The 22,450-nt window shown below is 43.7% G+C and overlaps 1 protein-coding gene across 2 annotated transcripts; it reads right to left on the bottom strand.

The window, feature by feature from the left end:
- Positions 1 to 3,416: 3,416 nt before the first annotated feature.
- Positions 3,417 to 20,822, bottom strand: MSL3 (MSL complex subunit 3). Of its 2 annotated transcripts, none has more exons than XM_057538634.1 (13): positions 20,674 to 20,822; positions 19,277 to 19,359; positions 18,778 to 18,873; positions 18,343 to 18,443; positions 17,563 to 17,648; positions 16,896 to 17,018; positions 16,159 to 16,319; positions 15,219 to 15,377; positions 13,419 to 13,681; positions 12,742 to 12,851; positions 8,746 to 8,845; positions 8,303 to 8,387; positions 3,417 to 5,947 (listed from the first exon to the last, which is right to left on the bottom strand). In XM_057538634.1, exons 1-13 carry the CDS (start codon positions 20,773 to 20,775, stop codon positions 5,848 to 5,850), a joined length of 1,569 nt encoding a protein of 522 aa, XP_057394617.1. In that variant the 5' UTR covers positions 20,776 to 20,822; the 3' UTR covers positions 3,417 to 5,847. The 2 variants fall into 2 exon arrangements, with proteins under 2 accessions (XP_057394617.1, XP_057394616.1); XM_057538633.1 differs by lacking the exon at positions 20,674 to 20,822 and adding an exon at positions 19,948 to 19,966 and having other exon boundaries at positions 3,418 to 5,947.
- Positions 20,823 to 22,450: the final 1,628 nt, after the last annotated feature.

The raw sequence follows: 22,450 nt of genomic DNA, 5'->3' as shown, positions 1-22,450 counted from the left end.
CAAAGGCACATTGTGACGTTAGCTATTGCTGCATAACAAACCACCCCAAAACAGTGGCTTAAAACAATTAGCATTTATTTTCAATAAATAATATATGGATCAACTGGATGATTCTGCTAACCTAGGATAGGCTTGGCAGATTTTGGCTGGCTTGTTTATGCATCTGTGGTGGGCTGGTAGGTAGGCTGGGGGTTCATCAGTCTAAAATGGTTTCACTGACATGTTGGGCAGTTGGCTGGCTGTTGGCTGGGTGATGAGAATAACTAGGCAACATGTCTCTTATCATCTAGCTTGTCCACATCTCAGCAAGGTTCTAAGGAAGAGAAGGGAAGTGAATCAATCCTGGCACATTTTCTTGGCCAAAGCAAGTCCTAAAGCCAAACTAGTTGGGGTTTTGTATGTAGCAAAGCAGCTCTCTTGCTGAGATCTACTGAAAGTCAGTCTTATACACACACACACACCACAGACCAAGTTCAAGGGGAAAGGAAAATCTTTTTTAAAATTGAAGTAGAGTTGAGTTACAATATTATATAAGTTAGATCCTACCTCTTGATAAGAGAAACTGCAAATTTACATTTCAGGGGTTAGGGACAGGGAGATGGTGTGTTGTGTAAAGATTTAGAAACATTTTTCAATCTATCTATCACACCATGGCTTCTTATGGACCACCAAATTAAAAAAGGGTTTTAATGCTATGACTGGTTAAGTTTTACGTGCTAAAGAATATAAAAGATAAGATGGATTATCATATATCAAAAGAAAATCTTACTAGGTTTTCCCTCTAATAGGGCGTTTTGGTTTTCAGACTTCGTTTTATGTACTACCCAAACACATTTAAACAGCCTTCATCCTCTGACTCTAATAGGTGTGTTTCTATACAGCTCACAAATCATCTCACCCAGAATTATTTTCTGGATAATAATGGGCAACTAATAGAGGCTGATGACCTGAAATTGTCTCAAAAGTCACCTTTACAATAGTGAAGATTGAACAGTAAATAGAACCTGCAGGCTGGTGTAATTTACCTTGTGCCAAAGCAGATCTCCAAAATGACTTATTAGATCATTCCACTGAAAGTTGTAAATCTGAATGAGAAAAGTACACATCAATAGAAAAACACAGTTGAGCACTTTACCTCCTATGATTTTTTTATGACCTTCTGGAAGGATGAAGATTGATGTTGCAAAGAAACTCCAAAACAGGAAGGCTTGTAAAGATGAACTGGCTATGGTTTGCATTATTCTTAATTCACATTACTTTTGCTGTCACTAACCTCTCTGTTTGTTAACCTTTTTTGGCTTATATCAGAATATCAGTATGTAGTTATTCCTCATGCCCTGGCATGCAGAAGAATTTGGGAGTCAAAGAAGTTTGAAATCTGCCAACTCCCTATTTGCCTAAGAAGGACATTGTATGAAGGCACAGCCCTGGATCTTCTGACCTTCAGGTGAAGTGTGAAGTCAGTGGAGTGAGAAAAGGAGCCTTGCCTGCCTTGGACAATGAAGCATGAAAGAAGGCATGCCGGAGTATTAGATCAAACAGACTTTCAGCTCTCAAAAATGGATTTCCGTGGTGTATTTTTCTTGAGTTTTAGGCATAGCCAATCCCTAGATCTCCCTGTTTTAACTGAGATATAATTCACATGCCATAACATTCACCTTTTAAGAGTATAAAATTCAGTGTTTTTTAGTAAGTTCATAGAGTGGGAGAACGATCATGACTAATTCCAGAAATTTCCATCACCCTGAAGAGACCTCAGACCTATTAGCAGTCAGTTCCAATTCCCTCCTCTCCCCATCCTCTGACACCACTGATCTACTCTCTGTTCCTATAGTTTGCCTCTTCTGGACACTTCACATAAATGGAATCATACAATATGTGGCCATTTGTGTGTCTCCTCCTGGACCCCTTTTGGTGAGTGAAAGAACACAGGAACCTGACGTTACCAACTCTTGGGGTATCCTTGCTCTCTCCCCACCTGACTGGAGGCAAGTCTCAGCCTGGCAATCCATCTCCACAGAAGGTCAAAAGCACAAATCCATCTCCTCAAGCATGAAGTGAATGGTTGATATTTTGGCCGTGGTCTCCTACGGAGATGAAGGGAAGGCTTACACTGCAAGTCACCCAGCAAACATGCCCTAATCCTCTTTTTCTGAAGCAGATCCTTCATTGCTTTTCCTTTTGTCCTCAGAAATCCCCACCAACCCCTTGAGTCCACAACCCGACTGTTCAATAACACATGAACTCTTGCTTATTCACTCATTTATAGTAACTGTATTCCTTGCTGTCTGAGGACAGATGTATTATGTATGCTTTCAATGCCAGAGGTACATTGGCAACATGTATAATCTCAGCAAGATGATCTGGGCCGGCCTCCTATTTGATGCACCAGTCAATGTACAGAGGGAGTGGAGCTGGGTAAGCACATCATCCCAGGCCTTGAAAACATTCACTGGGGACTTATATTCTGCTTACTGGTCCCGCTATTTACTCCAATCAGAGGGAAAGTTGAAGCAAAGAAATGGCCATTTACAAATTCACTTTTGAGTTTATAAGATGCATTCCAAGAAAGAGACACAGAGAATAGCAACCTGTTTTTACTGAAACTCGGTAAAACCAACATAATTCAATCAGCTTAAAAATGCACTATCTAAGGGTTTGTCCCAAATGAACATCTGGAAGAATCTGGCTCAAGCATAAGACAAGCAGAAGCTAGAAAAAAAGTGTCTCTCCAATTCCTAAAAAAGAAAAAAAAAAGATTTAACTGGTGTATTGGGGAGTCTTATCTCACTGGGGTATAAACACGATTTCCCCAAGTTACTGCTTTTAATTTTAATCTGTTGAAACTTCTTTTCCCAATGGATACCAAGTCCCTTAACACCATCTTGCCAGACTTTATAACTAGTGAAAACTTAGTAATCAAACCCACCTAAACTGATATCCACACACCAGTTAAAAGAGTAGAGTTACCCATTCTTTCTTGGACGAGCTTAATTTGGGGAAATGTTGCCATTTATGGTTACATTATACTTTTTAAAATTAAGAACTGGTTAAAGAAACACACTTCCTAACTTAACTTGATTAGTAAAAATAACAGTGGTATGGCTGTATAGATTCTCTTAACTATATCCCCCCACCAATGACTTACTCATCCTCATCTTTCAATACCTAGCAGTTTTTGGTAAGACAGTTAGGTGGTTGTCAATAAACATTCAGATAAACTTACCTTTGGCTAAATGTTAAAGGGCAGGGGCCACTGAGTTATTAAGAAAATAATGGCAAAACAGGGTAATTGCACTTGCTCAAATATTTATAGAGTTGATAAAATAATCTAATGACAGACGTCAACTTTTGTAAAATGGTAAATTTTTCTTTTTTTGTATACACTGTACTATGAAATGCTTTACAATCTACTTCTGTTCGGAAATGTTTTTTTGCTTCTCACGTGTTTTTTTCAAAGTCCTAGTACACTGATATGACACACAAGTTATAGAAATATTTTTAATACATCTTTAAACAACTTAAAAGGAAGACATTAATCCAATGATGTGATACTTAACCGCAAGATTTGGCAGTTTAGGAAAGTAACAATATAAAAATTGACAAAAAAAGGATAATGTATAATTTTTATAAGGATGGTCTAGACATTTAAATTCATTTACTTTAATTTTTTTAAATTTATTTTAATTTTTAACAATTCATTTTTGGCTGCGTTGGGTCTTTGTTGCTGCGCGCGGGCTTTCTCTAGTTGCGGCGAGCGGGGGGGCTGCTCTTCGTTGCGGTGCGCGGGCTTCTCATTGCAGTGGCTTCTCTTGTTGCGGAGCACGGGCTCTAGGCAAGTGGGCTTCAGTAGTTGTGGCACGTGGGCTCAGTAGCTGTGGTGCGTGGGCCTAGTTGCTCCGCGGCATGTGGGATCTTCCCGGAACAGGGCTTGAACCCGTGTCCCCTGCATTGGCAGGCGGATTCTTAACCACTGCACCACCAGGGAAGTCCAGTCTAGCCATTTAAATCATTTTTTTAACTGATGAATTAATTGAAAAATTATTAGCAATATACAATAAAGGGATAATACTTTGAACAGTTATTTAAATCAACCTAAGGTACAAATCAACTTAAGGGAAGTTGTGATTAAGAACCTGGCAGTCCAGTGGTTAGGACTCCACACTTCCACTGCAGGGGGCACACATTTGATCCCTGGTCGGGGAACTAATATCCCGCATGCGCACGGCCACAAAAAAAAAAAAAAATGCCTTTAGGGGAAGAAAATAATTGTTCGTTATTAGAAAATGCATTAATTGTAAACTCAAGGTATATAACTATATAAATGTTCCAAGAGACAGTCTGTGTTCATTTCATTGGGGACATTTAACAAGTAGATTCTTATAACAGAAAAATTTTTTCTTTTCCAGGCCATGAATAATTACTGATTTAACTTTTTCAACAATTCAGAGCATACTGCAGGTGCACCAGATTTAAACAAGCATTGCATAAACCAAATGGAGATGAAACCTAGCATGAACCCAAATGCTACTCCAGGTTAGAAGCCAAAACCTGACTTTTACTTAGCAACTATGTGCACTAAGATGACATTACTCGACTTCGAGGTTCTGATTCTCACGGGTCAGCGTATACAGAAGTCTCTTTGATGGAACCATTTAGAGAGCTTTTGAAACTCCCTGTGGCTCTTGTTGTTCATGTCCAGTGATCTTTGGAAATTAAGGTCAACTAAACTGAGCTACGAGAAAATGCAGATACTATGTTCAAGGCTTGTATGGTACTGGCATCCCTCAAACAGAGCTGGAACTTTCTAAAATATCCTGGGGAAAAGGGCAGGCATGTGAGAGACTAAGATGAGGATTAGAAGGATGACTTCAGAGACCATCAGCTGGTAATGATGGAAGAGGGTAAATATGTTGGCCCCAAACCAGCCCAGAGTGGGGCAATAAGACAGCGAGGTGCTGCCCCAACTTCCAGTAACCACCTTCTAGTCGGGCAAAATCAAAGAAGGAAAGGAAAACAAAAGTCCTTAATAAAAAAGTCACAAAGGGAAAACAAAATAAAACACAAAAAAGTTATGAATCAAAGTTACCTTACTGTTTTTCTACAATGAAGAAAGAGGACAAGACCAGAGTGAAAATTCTCTCTTGGTTCTTTCCAACAAGACGGGCAATGATTTATGTGAGATCACCCAAAATAACATCTTACAGAAAGGGAACTATAACATTACACAACCAAGTGTAACTATAAAATCTCAAACATTCAGGCAATGCTTTATTTAAATCACCAAAAATAAGGTTTTATAGGAAAGGAACTGCAGCAAGCAAATGTATAGCTGCAAATTTTCTTTTGCCATCAATATCAACTCTCTCTAAAATATTCTGGGACTACTTTTCGGTTTCCAAGCAAAACTAATGTTTTGTTGCTCAGCCTCATCACAGGAATGAAAACGGTTTGCAAAACAATTTTGTTTAATGCTAACAAATAACTAAAAAATGTGGTTATTGCTAACAAGTAACTCCATCTACTGAAACAGCCCAACCTACGCACACTTTTGTGAACATTTCACTGTGAACACAGCTGCTCTTTTCCTGCCGTCACAGATGACATGTACCGTGGCAAGGGTCACATGTTGGAGGCCGTTCAGGTACCTAGGAAGTAATCCTTCACAGAAATAACTACGGTAGGTAAGCAACTCAAACAAATGGGCCCGCCTCTGCCACACCCCCCCAAGGCAGGTGTCGCATTCGCTCTGCCTGTAAGGAAGGCCCACCAACTCCCTAGTTCCTTATTGGGAACCGAGAGTGCAAAGCTAGATAGAGAAGCTGTTCTTCCAGAACCATCAAAACCTTAATAAATCGCCCTGGGGTTCTTCGTGCTGTAGTGCGCCTCACAGGCAGCAACATAGGCAGACTCTGGGAAAAAGTCATCATGGTATTCTGCTAAAAACCTGGAAAAAGAAAACAAATAGCCCCTATGGTCACAACAAAGGCCAAATACCAAGAAGCAAAATTTTAACTTCCAACCACTCTAACATTTCACTCTTTTCTGTATGAGATAGAAAAAAAATAATGAATATAATCTTGATGTCTATATACTGATTACTTTCATTGCACATATCCGGCTTCGACGTTAATGACCATTTCATTGGAATCCTTTCACTATCAAGTGTACAAATAGAAATAGAACCTAAACTCCACTAGGTGGCAGTCTTGATTATATAATCACTTCTGTGCAAAAAGGCCTCGTGACTATTTCTACATTTTCCTCATTTCTTTATTTACTTATTTATATTTGGCTGCGCCAGGTCTTAGTTGAGGCTGGCAGGATCTTTAGTTGTGGCATGCGGTTCCCTGACCAGGGATCGAACCCGGGCCCCCTGCATTGGGAGCATGGAGTCTTAGCCACCTGACCACAGAAGTCCCACATTTTCCTCTTTTAAAAACAAACTATAAAAAATAAATTATAAACTCAATAAATGTCACCTGAGAAAATCACAGTACTTACATGGCCTAAGTTAAATCAAAACTGAATGGTTTAATTAGTGAAGAGCATTTTGTGTCCCAATTTGCCATGCCAAAGGCGCCGCAGTTCCACCAAAATAGGTAAGCAAGACTGACTTATGCCTGACTATGGATGGATGTTAAACTGTAGCCACTCAAGAATCTGCAACACAGAGATACTACCTTGACTCTGAAGTATCAAATATTTCACCATGAATGGCTAAAACATTCTCACATGGGCCACATTAGCTAGTAAGCTAAGCAATTAGCTTCGTGTTTGTTTCCCCTGCCTCTTCCCACCTGTCCAAATTCCTAAAAAGATAAGGATAAACCTCTGCAATACCTTCTTCAGTAAAAACCAAATCAAAATTCATTTGAGAGATAACTCTTTCTTCTTTGATTGTACCCTTCCTACAGCAATTACTGATCCATTCATTCTCTAGTTGACATCTTTGGATACATTTTCAAAACCCATTACAGCTGACCCTTGAACAATGTGTGGGTTAGGGGCGCCGACCCTCTACGCAGTTGAAAATCCTTGTATAACTTACAGTTGGGCCCTCCATATCCACTGTTCTTCCAAATTCCTAGACTCAACCAACCACATGGATCATGTAGTACTATAGTATTTACTATTTTTAAAAATCCGCATATAAGTCGATCTGTGCAGTTCAAACCCGTGTTGTTCAAGGGTCAACCGTACTATATTTATCTGTAAATCTTTCTAAGTTACCTCCTAAAACCCTAATTTCTATTTCATATTGGGCATACCTCAAAATTAGCAGGCTCTCCTATACTAACTTGCAGGTGTCTCATTTTGGCATTATTTGATTTCAGCTTAACGAAATGTTGATGCCAAACAGTTGTGGGTTTTTTTTGAGGGGGAGGCTGGAGGGGAAGACAGCGTTTTTGAAACTTGTTTCTAATAAAATGTTATAAAGTCTAATTCCACTCATTGGATACTTTATTCAAAATACCCACACAAATATCTTTTAAAAACTCCAAGACCCATTTCTCTGGCTGGAGTGGTCTCCACTCTGGTAAATCCTACTTGATTAGCTCTTGCAGGTTGGGGACTAAATACAAGGAAAAGGTACCCCCTTAAAGAGAAATCAAGAAACAGGTCAGGGAGATATGACAAGCTGGGTGAGGCAGAGTGACAACCAGCCTTGAATGCCAAGAGGAACTGGTCAATAGACATCTGGGTGGGAGAGTTGGGCCACAGGCATAATGGAGGCTGGGGTCCACAGCCCCAGATGCGGGGGAGGGGAGAGAGCCTCGGGGCAAATGATCTGACATTAATAAAATGACTGGCTCTGTCAGGTGAAGGAAACAATACCTTTCTCCGAACTCACAAACTATCAGCACATTTATCTTAACTCCAAAACAGACACCAAAATCAGACCTGTAAATTTAAGTTAGTTTATATACATGCAACAAAGAAAAGTCACATACTTAGGGTACTCCTGAATAAAATACATAGAATTAAATTATTATCAATCTCAATCACTTCTTTAGAAAATTAATTTTCTATTCACATGGCTATCCAACTGGATTCTTCTAGTGACACCAAAAAATTTTACCTCCGTACAATGAATACTCTTCACTTAGAAACCAGATAAACTATGAAAAAAATAGCCCAAAACCCCCATGTTACAATTACTGTTAGAACCAACCATACTTGGGTAATACTGCTACCATTTAAAATACCACAGAGCTAGCTTTCACATCTGCTGAAGACAAGTTCAGAAAAGTTCATATATAAGGTGGCAGAGTAAGTTTTGACAAGCTAATAACAATACCTCAGAAAGAGATCAAAGTGCTTCAGTAAAGCCTTCAGATTCTTCTCAGAAAAGGACATCTTTCCAAGGATTTCTGGAAGTTTCACTGCATTAAAAATAAAAGCAAAACCATTTATAATCAATCGGCAGAATCTGGCGATGAGCAGGACACACTCAGGGATCCTCTGGGTCCCCATGTGTCTTTATTCGAATTGAAATTAACATCTATGTTGCCAAACAACACCAAAACTCTTACTGAACACAAAAACAGAGTAGTAGTACAAACATTACAAACACAATTTTTATGAAATTTAAGATTCATTCGGTGTTTTTTTTTGAGATCAACATTTAATGATTTTTCTTAGACCCCAAAATTACCACAAGATGTACATAAGCCTATAAGTGTTAAAATCAAAAAAGATAATAAAAAGGGAAAGAAGAAAGCAGGGACCAGGATTTCTTACCGAACAATCGCAGCAAGTGTTGCGCCCCATAAATGTAAGAGGGTGGAGGTGGCTGGTCACCTGGGGGGTAACTGTCGGGTACAAGTTTCCAGGAGAGGACCTGGGAAAAGCAGATTGAATGCTTTGTTGTTATATCTTAACACTCCATTACCAACAGATCTGAACATTTGGAATCCCGGCAGAAATACATACACATTGACATTCTCAGGCCAGCAGAAAGACATCACCCATCAAGTGTCACATTTCTACACCCAAGCTTCCCATCCCTCTGGCACCTCTGGAGCTGCCTCACAGCTGGACCAGAAAATGGGAGGAAACCAAATGTGGAAAAAAACAATGACAAGAAACCAATGTGGAGGTTCTAAAGCCATCCCACCTTCTTTGGCAACATGGAGACACTTCTAATCACCTAAAAATTACGACAAATTGTATGACGATGAAAAAAATATGCCACTCGGGCTTCCCTGGTGGCGCAGTGGTTAAGAATCCGCCTGCCAATGCAGGGGACACGGGTTCGAGCCCTGGTCCAGGAAGATCCCACATGCCGCGGAGCAACTAAGCCCGTGTGCCACAACTACTGAGCCTGCGCTCTAGAGCCCACGAGCCACAACTACTGAGCCCACGTGCCACAAACACTGAAGCCCACGTGCCTAGAGTCCATGCTCTGCAACAAGAGAAGCCACCACAATGAGAAGCCCATGCACCGCAACGAAGAGTAGCCCCCACTCGCTGCAACTAGAGAAAGCCCGCGCGCAGCAACGAAGACCCAACGCAGCCAAAAATAAATAAATAAAATAAATTAAAAAAAATATGCCAGGGGCTTCCCTGGTGGCGCAGTGGTTGAGAGTCTGCCTGCCAATGCAGGGGACACGGGTTCGAGCCCTGGTACGGGAGGATCCCACATGCCGCGGAGTGGCTAGGCCTGTGAGCCACAGCTGCTGAGTCTGCGCGTCTGGAGCCTGTGCTCCGCAACAGGAGAGGCCGCGATAGTGAGAGGCCCGCGCACCGCGATGAAGAGTGGCCCCCACTTGCCGCAACTAGAGAAAGCCCTCGCACAGAAACAAAGACCCAACACAGCCATAAATTAATTAATTAATTAATTAATTTTAAAAAATGCCACTACATCAAATAAACACAAACTTATAAAAATAAATAAAATGAGGAAGGAAGACTTAGAATTAGATTAGGGAAATATTTGATTTTCTAATTTTCAATAGCTACTACCTGTAAAATAGCTGTAACTGTTTTGGTCATTTTGCCCCTTTTCCTTTACTGAAAATCCTGCTGTATTAGACAGTGAAGCAATAAAAAGTGACCCAAAGATGTTTTGAGTAATGTTACCATTGTTTCAAGATTCTCTAATCTTCTGCTATGTTAGATTCACTTTGGAACCTAATTTCATCCATTGAATCAAGTGAAAACAGACTTCAACCCTGGTAACTGATTTTCCTTCACTTTGAATTTCAGAACTGTGGGTGGATTTGGGGCTTCTGTTAAAGTAAGAGTTGAATTTCAAAACTCTCTGATGAGCTTCCATAGAAATAGTTCAGCAAATTATAGAACGCTTCTCCTGAGTTGCTGTTTTGCTTTTTGAGATGTCAAGTTTAATCTGGAAATTGTAGCGTCAAAGGAAACCCTCTACAAGACAAAGCAGAAGGATGCCAAAACGACCCGAGAAAGGCTGATGTAGTCAATTTAATCAAATGAAATTGTGGAAGTTAACAAGTACCACCACGGTTCCACATGACTCCATGCAGAACGTCTGGGCTTCAGCCCTTGCCTCACCGACCCCACCCTTCTGTGCTGTAGAAGGCTCAGGGTAGGAGTAAGTTTCAGCACCTTTATACTATCCCCAGCACCTAACCTCGTGGTGCACACAGCTGAAGCTCGGGAACTGTTTTCCACAATGATACTCAAAGTGAACACACGGGAGTCTGAGATCCCTGGAGGCATGAAGTGCACGTGTGCAAAAGCAGCTCATTTGGTTAGTTAGCAAGCCAGTCTACCTCACTCAATTTTGCATCTCAATGCAGTGAATCATCTCCTATTTATCAAAGATGCATTATGGGGGAAAATAACAGGTTTCTAGTGGAGGATTCTTAACTGGGGTGTGCACGGGAACCACCTGTGATCTCAAGCAGGAATGTGAGTCCAGACCCTCCCCATGTGGTGGGGCAGCGAACGTCACTGGGAGAGTGTCTCAGGTGGTCAGGATGCAGAGCCCTGGGGAAAACATACTGCAATATAGGCACTTATGGAGGGGGAATGCACTAAGGTCTCACGAATCATTGAGAGTCTGCCCAACTCCAACCATTGACTAGAAATCCTACTTTTTCACTAGAGCTTGCAGCTCTACCTATAACCACTAGATGGTGGCCTTGCACCAGTGACCAGATTGGGAATGGCCGTGCGTCAATATTCAGATGTCTTCTAGAAGAAACATGATTCCCCTTAAATAATAACACTTGCAGGGCCCTCTTGTCTGAAAAATGGAAAATCAGGGACAGCTTGCACTAGGAATTTCCTAAATCTTCCCTCGACATCACTGTAACACAAATTGGGTTTTCTAGCAGGGGTCAGCCAACTTACAGCCCTTGGGCCAAATCCAACCCCCTGGTGCTAAGAACGGTTATGTTTTTAATGGTTTTTTAAAAATCAAATGAATAATACTTCACGACATATGAAAGTCATATGAAATTCAATTACTAGCGTGCGTGAATGAATTTGGGAGGCACACAGCACACTCATTCATTTGTGAACTATCCACACCGCTTTCACGCTGGTGCACAACCCTGAAGATATTTACAATCTGACCCTTTATAAGAAAAGTTTGCCGACCCCTGTCATCAAATATTCTTTCTAGTAAAGCCATCCTCCCCTATGCACAGAAACAAGAAAAATCCCACTTCCCAGGTGAGATTCACAGAATATCCCAGTGGACTAAGACATCTCCTGAACTCCTGAAACACTACCTACCTACCTCAGTTAACTGGCCTTAAAAATGGTTTTAAATTGAAGTTTTCTCATCCGTAAAATGGAACTCTGGTGGTGAGGCTATTCTCGAGAACGTGAGGTAATTTAGGTCAAGCGCCTGGCACAATGCTGGCATGTAGCATGCCTTCAAAGGGATGATGATAATACTACTGTTGAGGATGGTTTTTAAAAAATATTTATTTATTTATTTATTTTTGGCTGCGTTGGGTCTTCGTTGCTGCGCACGGGTTTTCTCTAGTTGCGGCGAGCGGGGGCTGCTCTTCCGTTGTGGTGCGCGGACTTCTCATTGTGGTGGCTTCTCTTGTTGCAGAGCACGGGCTCTAGGCACGCAGGCTTCAGTAGTTGCAGCACGGAGGCTCAGTAGTTGTGGCTCACGGGCTTAGTTGCTCCGCGGCATGTGGGATCTTCCCGGACCAGGGCTCGAACCCGTGTCCCCTGCATTGGCAGGCGGATTCTTAACCACTGCACCACCAGGGAAGTCCCGAGGATGGGTTTCATATTTTTAAATGATTGAGAAAATGCCAAAAGTGGAATAATATTTCATAACGTACAAAAATTATCTGATATTCAAATTTCAGCATCCATAAATAAAGTTTCATTGGACCACAGCACACTCATTCATTTACAGAGTGCCTATGGTTGCTTTGGAGCTGGGTAGTCTCAACAGCAACTGTGTGGCCCGCAAGGTTTAAAATATTTACTCTGGCCTTTTGCAGAAAAAAGGTGCTGATAACTGTTCCATAAAATGAAAATACTCACACTTCCAATACTTGTACTTATTTGAAATAAAAGAATGAATGTTAAGTGTAGGGCTGGAATCCTAACCATTGTCTCATTTAAGAAACCACAAATACAATGTTACAATCATATGAACAATTCTGTTACTATTGCAGCAAGAGTAACAATGTTTCTTCTAAGAAAACCCAAGTTCCTCTTGCAGGATTTAAGAAACCACGAAAGGAAGGACTCACTGGGGATGAACAGCAGGCACTAACTCTTTACCTCATTTATTTCATTAGTTCTTCTGCCTTCAAAGCCAGCAAACACCGCACTCCCTTCCTTGCTAGGGGTCAGAGGAACAGGTGAAGATGATCTGCTATGAACGGGTGTCTCTTCAAAAGGAAAAGATGTTAATTATTCACTTGTAAATCACACAGCTACTGAATTAAAGATTGCTGGAAGACCTTTACAAGCAGCAGAGACGTTATTAATCTTTAACAATAAGACTTCCCTATTAAAGACAATAGCTGGAATATTATTTGGCAGAAAAACGCAAAGCAAAGGAATCAAGTACTGAGATATGCTGCGTGATGAACCTTGAAAACATTATGTTAAGTGAAAGAAGCCATAGACAGAAGGCCACATATAGTATGATTCTACTGATATGAATACACGCCCAGAAGAGGCAAATGCACAGGGACAGGACGTAACTAGTGAAGGCGTGGGGGGCTCCCTTCTCTTAGCTATAGCCGACGGTAGGTTAGGGAAAACGCCTCAGGAGCCTCAGGCGGGCCGAACTCCGGAGTCAAATTCCCAGAGGCGAGCAGGCGAACCTGGATGTGACCCTGTGCTCATCCTGTTCTCCCCCAGCCCCTCCTGCCGGCTGGACTCCTTTCAGGAGCACGAAGTGAACATCGGCTGCCCCCGGCGCAGCCTTCCTGCACAGGGAGTGGACCTACTCTTTTCCAGGTGCAGGAACAGCTTGGGCATGCTGGCAGACGCGTCCTGCTGCCGGCGCTTGGGCTGAGGCGAGGCGCTGCTCTCAGACAGCCGGTCGCAATTGGCGGAGTGGCGCGTGGACCGCCTCAGCGACTGCAAGGCTTCCGGCTCGGCTTTGCGCCTTTTGGGGGTGGCTGGCTCGCCTGTGGTTGGCTGACTCTCTGTGGACTGTGGTGTGGATGGATTCAACAAAGGTGGGCTTGGAGAGAGCTCCTCCTGGCTCCTGCGAAAGAAAGGGGAGAACGTCACACATGCCTGGCCCACAGAATCCCTGTAAAACCTGCAGGGGCTCTTCAGTGTCTTCTTTCAGACAGTAAACACACCCTCCATTCCACTCCAGGAGGCTCAGAAACTTTCACTTCCAGATGGGCCAAAACAAATATTTTCTTAAAAAGTAACCAAACATATTAAATCATTTTAACCCTTTAATTCCTCAAGGCACACTGGCATTAAAGACTGTGATGCCCTTTTCTACTTGTCTTAGATCAGTGGTTCTCAACTGGGAGTGATTCCACTCTGCCAGGGGACACTGACACCTTCTGGAGACAGTTTTGATTGTCACAACTGGGAAAGTGCCATTGGGGTCTAATGGGTAGAGTCCAGGGACGCTGCTCAGCACCCTACAATGCACAGGACGGCCCCCCACAAAAGATGACACAGTTCGAAACATCAGGAGATGCAAGGTTGAGAAACCCTGGTGGAGAGAATAAGAATACTACATTATCTCATCACAGTGTAACTACTGGTAAGACTAGAACCACCACAAACAACGGCCAGATTTTGTGGAAACACAGAGGCCACCCCAGACACTGGGAGCCTCGAGGTTTGGAGGAGGGCATGGGGACATCAACACAGGTCCCCAGTGAGTCACAGTCACACAGGCCTCTCAAATGGGGTGGAACCAATGGGGAAGGAAGGCAGGCTGAGAAGAGACGGTCATGAGGCAGACAGCCAGGAGACAGGACCCGGGAAGGAAAGGGACGGGGTGGGGGGAAAGGTGGCCGACACATGTTACAGCAAGTGGGCAGCTGTCAGTGCCCGTGCGGAGCAGAGGGAGGTGGGAGACAAAGGCAGATGGTAAACAGGCAAGAAGAGATGGATGAGTGGAAATCGTGAGAACAGACCACTGTCTCTCTCAGGAAGACAGGCCTCGGGGAGAGAGGGAAGTAGCTTACACAGATGTAGGCACAGACTCAGGTTGGGGGACTTTCATCCCCCCCAAAGAATAGATATTTGGAAATGCTTGGTCACTGAGGGAAGAAAGCGGTGACGCAGCAGAGCGGGAAGGAAACTAACCTTACCTGAAGGGCAAAGGTGGCCAGCTCTTCATGAACTTCCTCATTTAATAACTACCTACAGAAGCAGATGTTCTTTCTATCGTACAGAGGCAAAAGCAAGAGGCTCAAAAGACACCTCCCCAAGTCACACAACCTATACGTGAGGGAGCCAAATTCAAACCCACATCTACCTTTCTCAGGCCGTGCTCTCTTCACCCCACTGTCTTTGGAAAGCACGGGATGGCTACACGAGAGCCAACTTCTCTACACTGAAATCTTCACTTGGTAAAACCTTTTAGAGCCATCTGCAAGTGAATGATGACTTAGCTTACCCAGGAAAAAAGAAAACCACCAGTATGGGCGCTTTGCAATTTACTCCCTCCTCCAAATGTGTTGGCCCCATAGCATCCAATGGAAATCTTCAAAAACAGATTTAGCTATTTGATTGCTGATATCTGATGGTTGAACTGCAAGTTAACTTACCTATTAGCGTTTGTGGTACTTTCCTTAATCGGAAGAAAAAATTTGGACGAAGTCACCTTTTTATACTGAACTTGTTCATATGGATAGAGCAAAACCAATGGGAGAGTGTAATCAAAGGTTATTCTTAATCCATCCACCATCTCCTTACAAAGGTCAACGCTGGAAGGATTAAAGAGATTAGAGATGCAATAAAATAATAGAACTTTCCAAAATGTCACAATGAAATTGCACATTTTAAGAAGGAAGAGTTTTAAATGCTATACACCACACCTATGTGTGTAAAAAATAAAGTCAGTCTGTAGATGCTAATAATAAAGAATTAAATGGGAACACAGATCTATAATATAAAGTGCAATAAGTAATTTTACCTTACCACACTAAACACAAATGAATATGCCCAGTGCCACACAAGGAGCCCAAGCAGTCTGTGCTGCAGAAGGTGGACAGACCCCAATCACCGGGAGCTGAAGGGGGCGGTCCTGATGAACTAACACACCTGTTTAAACTTGAACAATCTACTTGTCTGATTCTACTCCTGCGGGGTCATGTGCGCAAGGCAAGCTATGAGGACAATTTCTCAGACTAGGATAAAGACCTGTTTGTAAACAAGCCTTGAGAAAATTCTCATCCCCCATTCTGGTACTTCTCAAGGAAAAAAAAGAGTTATCTCCCTAAGTTACATCACTGAAAAAAACTTCTCCAGGTGTTGAGGCAGTGCATATACTCAATGGATCCACACCACATACCTAAGGAGTTACTGAACATTCTGAAAAAGGGAGAATATTTTGAAATTAAACTGGTTATTACGTGAATCATCAAGTGCTATAGTAAATGAATTCATAATAACTGAAACAGAGACATGTTACTTGTTCTAAATGGAAGTCACTTCTCTAATACCCAAAGCGAACCATGAAACGCCAACTATCCCTCCCCTACTTACTTCTTTTCTGCTGGGATGTAATGCACATTCATGTTGGCATGTGGCATAGCGTGATGGTGACGAGGCCTCTCATTGGCTGAAAAGGCTGCATTGATAGCAAAATGCTTCACGTATGATTCCAAAATAGTTATGATGTTGGTCTGGCACGGAAGTTTCACTAACTGTTAACAAAAATATAAACATCTGATGTATACATCCCATTGTATAAACCATATATTCCAAGAAACAGTGGACTTGTCTACATCATTTTTGAAGCTCAAAAATAAAGCCAGTTGTGTTTGAAGATAATTTTTTAAGTAAATGTGCTTTGCAGCTCTTTGACTTTTTTCTTCTACTGATCATATCCCCATGTAGATTACAGTAATAATTTTAAAAATAAATGCAAGCAGTGATTCTCAGCTTAGTGATCCATTAGAACCACCTGTGGAGCCTCTAAGATATCCACAGCTGCCGCCCCCAACACCAAGAATCAATTTCACCTTGACCTCTTGGTTGAAGCCCAGGCATCAGGACTTTGCGAAGCTCCCTAGAAGATTCTAATAGGCAGCCAGAGCTGGAAAACACTGCACACTTTCATCAGCAGAACAGTACTGTCAGAGAAGTTTAAAACCCGACTCAGTACAAAACTTAAAATATGAATTTCACTCCTCCAAGGTTCTCAACTTTTTAAGATTGCAAAGTACAGCTAAATGAAAGCTCTATTACAGATCCATGTTTTGTATGTTATCCCTGTATACCCGTTTCCTCCTGTTGATATAGTAACAATCGTCCTCAAGCTTCTTTTTCAGAACTTCAGGGATTTCTATAGTTATTGTTCTTTCTTCCATTTCCTTTTTTGCATGCAGCTCTGGTTCTTCCTTCTGCAATATCACAATTCCATTTTTAGCTACCTAAAGCAGAGAGTCTATATCCAAAGAAGGACTAACGTAAGGACAGCCTACAACGAAACAAACCCAGTTAATCTTCGACATTTACACCAGTAATGATGCCAAGTGTTCTAACGAAAAGTATATTAAAAGCCAAAAGTTAACTTGTTTTAGGCCACTAACCACATTGCAAATGATTATTTTGCTTTTTCCCAACTTAACTTTACCAGTGGGATTCATGTTAACTTTGTAGACAGGCAAACAGAAGATGCCAAACTCAGATACTTAATCGGCATTATAAAAAGTTAACACTTTCACTGGAAAGAAAGAGGTAACTATGATTTGTGAAAACACTTTATGGGTACGAAGAGCCATGGAGAGGTTCTTACAGTAACTATAACTAAGGGTTGAGGGTTATTTTCCCTTATATATGAAGTACAATTTTACAATATTTGGTTAAAAAAAAATTTCACAACTAGAAATTTACCACTAAAATATATGCCAAAGACAAAGAGTTTTTACAATAAAAACTTTATACCACTTCAGTCTTTTCTTCAATATCACTTTCTTCACTTATTTCTTCATCCTTTTCTTCACTACTGTCATCAGAGGAACTGCTTATTGCTAGGTAAAACAAAAAATACCAGGCAAACCTGCATTATACACTTCCCTAACCCTTATGTTTACAATTCTTTAAGGTGGCATGCATGTCCTACTGCTGGTAATAATAAACTACTATCCTGCATAAATTTTAAATGCTGAACACTTACAGCATTAAGTTACTGTTACTTAAGCACTTAAAGTTACAGTTACTATTTACAGTTACTATTTACAGTTACACTTACTGTTACTATTAAGCACTTAAAGTTACAGTTAATTACTGTAACTTTCAGAATAGAAATTTATTTTGAAAAAATATAACACCAATTTCAAGGGATGCAAAAACCACACAGGTAAATGATGTGCAAGTGTTTAGTCACCTAGGAGCCTATGGTTCCCTGCCGCATTCATAAGTGGAGCAAGGTACCAAGAAGAAAACATGAGAATGCACCTCTGAGGGGTCCGTATAAAGACACTGGCTGAGAAGGCAGTGGTCATGTGCAAGACTGATGAGGTCTAATTAGAAACTTATTGACTGCTACTTTTTTTTTTTGACTGCTACTTTAATTGTCAAAAACAAAAGGGGCAAATGTTTTACGTGATGAGCTTAAAATGTTTCCCTGTCTATAATTCGAATGAATCTTCCCCCTCAATCCTGCGGTATAAAAGAACTAGGTAAAACTCCTTTTAACCAGAGAAAATGAGTCAAGCCACTCACAGTTTTCAACATTTTCATCTTTTTCTTCAGCAGGGAGGCTTTTTAAGACAGAGTCCACACCAGGCAACCTGCAGCGCTTCCTCTTTCTTCCTGTGCTTCTCCTGAAACAAACACAACTGAAATGCTGATGATGACTGATATTGGTCTTGAGGAAAAAAACAAAACACAATAACAGTAATTCTTAAGTACCTAAGATATAATTAAACTTTAAAACATAACTGGTAATCTCCACTTCAGAATACTACACAATAACCTCTCTGAAAGCACAGCAGTTATTTCGAATACAATAGAAACACTATTCGCTAACGCACTTTAAGAATGTAAAATTACTTAAGAAACCATGTTTACCAGATTTTAAAACTTTTATACCATAACAATTCTAAACACTAAAAGAAAACACACTGAGTAACATTTATACGCTTTTTGTATTCTTACAGGCGAGCTACAGCTTTCCTTGCCAATTTACGCTGTAATCTCCGATTTTCATCGGTGTCACGAAGGACATGATCTTCAGCTGCCCATCTATCCCAGCTAATCAAACAAAAAAGGAAAAGAATGTAAAATTCATTATTTTAGTTTGATATGAAACAAATGTTAAAAGCACCTCACAGGAACAGATGTGTCTCAGAATTACTTACATTTTAGAAAACTATTTAAATATTTTAAAATCACAAAAAAGATGTAAATAAACTGAAAACGGAACTCATTCAGACACAGAAGCAACTGGGGTTTCCAAAATTACCCATAGAGAATCCAAATATAATCGACTTAGAAATAATCATTCTTCAGAGTAGGCAAGGTTTGATTAAAAAAAAAAAAGCAAAAACAGGAAATGAAACTTTCCTAGGAGTGTTTCTAGAACTTAACAAAGAAGTTTGCAATGTTCCTGTGCAGAGGTGATCAATTTTCAGTCCGGTTTAACAAGTACACTCACCTTCTGTTCCAACCATTAAAATGGATCAGATATTCTGGGATCTTTCTGCCTTTTTCGTCTTTCCCAACAATAACATCGACAATCTGAAACCAGGAAATATCGTCCACAAACGATAAAGCATAGAGAATATTAGAAGCTGGATCAGGAAAACTAGATCATAGACCTTTTCGTAAAAGAAAAGAAAGCATTCTCTCCTTTTTTAGACAGAGAGCTGGACTGAAACATTTTTCCTTTCAATTCCATTTTTTTTCCTGAGTGGATGCCTCAAAATAGGAAGCATCCCTCCAACCACCCCGATTGGTCTCTGAGTGTGAGAACGGGTGCAGCTTCCGAAACCACTGGCCGGCCGAACTGTCACTAACTAAAAAGGGTCCAGGCTAGACAAGCGAGCTGCAGCCGAGAGACCTTTGGGAGTTGTAGTCTCCTGGGCTCCGCTGCGTCCAGGTCCAGTTCGGCTCGCAGCTTACGCCATCCCTCCCAGCGGTGTCCCCTGTTAAACGTCTGGGGCAAATGATGGGGCGTGTCACCCTTGGGGAGACTCAAGGCGGGGAGGGAGGAAGCACAGCAAACAGAAAACTGAGACGGGGGCAGCGGGGGCAAAGTCCGAAAGTAAAATGTAGAGCCCGGAAGGCTTGGGCAATCCCCCAAAGCGCAGCACCTCCCAGACACACCTGGGGCCCGGGGCTAGCCCCCAACTCCCGGAGTGCGAGGCCAACTCCCTCTGGCCGTTCAGACCTTAGTTGCTGCAGATGTGGCTCAACGTCCCCCGAGCCCCGGAGACTTAGGTGGACAGGCACGGGGCGCGACACGGAGATTGAAAACCTAAACGTTGCAAGGCCCTGAAGGACTATGACAGCCGGGCAACCTTGCCCTCGGGGTGGGGGTCGCGGCCTACGGGAGGGGGCGAGCCTAGACACGACTGGGGCCCCAGGGCAACGACGTCGCCAGTCCACGGCCAGCACTGCGGCGCTATGGATTAGGATCTGGCCCTGGTCGATGAGGGCCTTGCGAGGGAGCCCACGCGGCACTAGACCGCACAGGATGAGGGGCGGTTTAACCGGAAGGCAGAAGCTGTGTGCCAGCGACCTCCTGGACACGCGGCCCCCGCTGCCAGCTCCCCGGCCTAACGACGTCGCACACCAGGTTCCAAGTGCGCCAGTGCACTCCAGGGACCGGGCGGAAGCGGAAGCGCCCGGGCCCCGACTCCCCATCGCGGTGCCCCGCGTGCGCCCCCTGTCGCCCGTGTGGCGCCGCGCAGGCCGAGGAGCCGCGATCAGGGAGCACCCGGGCCCCGCCACTTCCCCCGATCCGCGGCGCCGTCCACACCCGCATCCGCATTCGCCTCCCGTCCCGGGGTCCCCGGCCCGCGCCTCCTCCCTGTCCCTCCGCGGCGGCACCTTGGCATCGTACAGCACTCGCGCCTTGGTGGGGTCAGGCTCGAAGCACAGCACTTTCTCCCCTGAGTGGAATTTAAATTTCATGCCCTCGCTCGCGCTCATTTGCTCATCGTGGCGGAGGGCGAGGCTCCGGGGCGGGCGGAGCGCGCGCGGTGGGGGAGGGGAGTGGGGGCGGGGAGGTGGCGCGCTTAGAAGCTGGGGTGGTGGGGAAGGAGCGGGGACTGGCGGAGGCTGCGACCGGCCCGCCCTCGGCTCCGCCTCTGCCCGCCTCGCGCCACTGCTGGACCTCGGAGCAGCCGGGCGCGCGCGCTCCCGACCGAGCGCGCCCCTGCGAGTCCCCGCCGGGCTGCGAGTGGGGACCCTGCGGCCGAGGTGTGCCCGCAGAGCGGCCCCCCGCGCCCTCCTGGGAAAGGCGGCCGAAGCGGGGCCCACGGGGTCTTCGCGCCGGACACCCGCTGTCCGGTCCGGGGATGGGAGACGCGAGGAGAGAGCCCGTCTGGGGTGGGCACTGGCTGTGGGGAAGCCGGCCGGCGGCTGCCTTCCGGGAGCTGCCTGGCCGCGCCGCATCCTCCACCTCAGCGGAGCGCGGTGGCCACGCGGGGAGGACGTCGGGCTGGGGTCGGGTCTAGATGGGCAGTGGCCTTGGGCGGGGGGCGAAGGGTGGTGGAAGAGTGAATAAAGCACTGGGACATATCGGGGCCAGGACAAGCAGGTGGCAGGCCTGGAGGCTCCCAGTGACAGCGGGTGAGCCGTGGGCGGCGAGGCTGATGGGTCCTTACCAGGTCGTTCCATGGTTTTCCAACCCCCAGAACTCGCAGAGATGCTCCCTCAAGGTCTGTCTTCTCCAATACTGTACACCGAAAACTCCCTACAGGTGAGAGGTGTTGTACTAGCAGGTACCTGAGGGGATGCTCAGGACGAATGACAAATGCTGGGAGACGCTTCTTGAAGGGCAAACCTCTACAGACAGGAAAGATGGTGCTGGGTTTGTTTTCTTTTGAGGAATGGAAAGTCTTTAGGCAGTGTAGTTGCTGAATTAAGACCCAACTGGAGACCAGCTTTGAGGCTCTAGGGTGGTAGTGAATTGCCAGTCCTCCACACTCTGGGCTCTGTTGTTGACTCCAGAAATTTGCACTTGCCTCCGCCTTCACTGGGTTCCTGGTACACATACATCCTTCAGACTTCACTTTGGACACAGCCAAGAGAAAACCCCTCAGGCTTCCCTAGATGATGATACACCCCTCCGGGATTTCCCCCCACCCCCAGCCCTCTATTTATCCATTTCTTGCATTTACTACTCTGCAGTAGGAGGGCTGTTCATTTGCAAAATGCCCTCTTTAAGATGCTCAGCTCCTTGAAGCTTGGGAAGGCAGGGCTGGAGGGAATCTCATCCAGTTCATCATTGCACACTCTTAGCACACAATGAAGATTGATTGATTGATTGGATAGATTATGGATTTATGAAATAGAATCCACAAAACTCAGAGATCAACTGAATGTGAAGGTGGAAAGTGAAGGAGGAATCTTGGAAGACTTCCAGATTTTCTGGCATAACGAGTTGGGTGAGTGCTAGGTCCATTGGCCAGAATAAGGGCTATCAGAGGAGGGACAGGTTGGGGGAAGCCACGGAAGACCTGTGTCTGGGATAATACAGTGGAGAAGCCAGAACTGGAGTCATGATTCCTCTTCAGGTTGTGGTTTATCAGGGACGAGATTTTGATGATGGTGTTCCCCGTAAATGGCAAGGGGAGCTCTGGGGCACAAGCAATTGCATGTC

Source organism: Balaenoptera acutorostrata, chromosome X (assembly GCF_949987535.1).
Source record: "Balaenoptera acutorostrata chromosome X, mBalAcu1.1, whole genome shotgun sequence".
Lineage (NCBI taxonomy): Eukaryota > Metazoa > Chordata > Mammalia > Artiodactyla > Balaenopteridae > Balaenoptera > Balaenoptera acutorostrata.
The sequence above is the reverse complement of the archived record's forward strand: the minus strand, read 5'-3'. Positions and strand labels throughout refer to the sequence as shown.

What these genes read in the sequence shown, in the direction of transcription:
- MSL3 (XM_057538634.1), bottom strand. Translation starts at nt 20,775, where the DNA reads ATGAGCGCGAGCGAGGGCATGAAATTTAAATTCCACTCAGGGGAGAAA. An exon ending in AGTACCACAAACGCTAATAG is followed by an intron (nt 13,682 to 15,218) that starts GTAAGTTAACTT and finishes TTTCTTTCGCAG; the next exon opens with GAGCCAGGAGGAGCTCTCTC. An exon ending in GAACTAATGAAATAAATGAG is followed by an intron (nt 8,846 to 12,741) that starts GTAAAGAGTTAG and finishes TGCTTTTCCCAG; the next exon opens with GTCCTCTCCTGGAAACTTGT.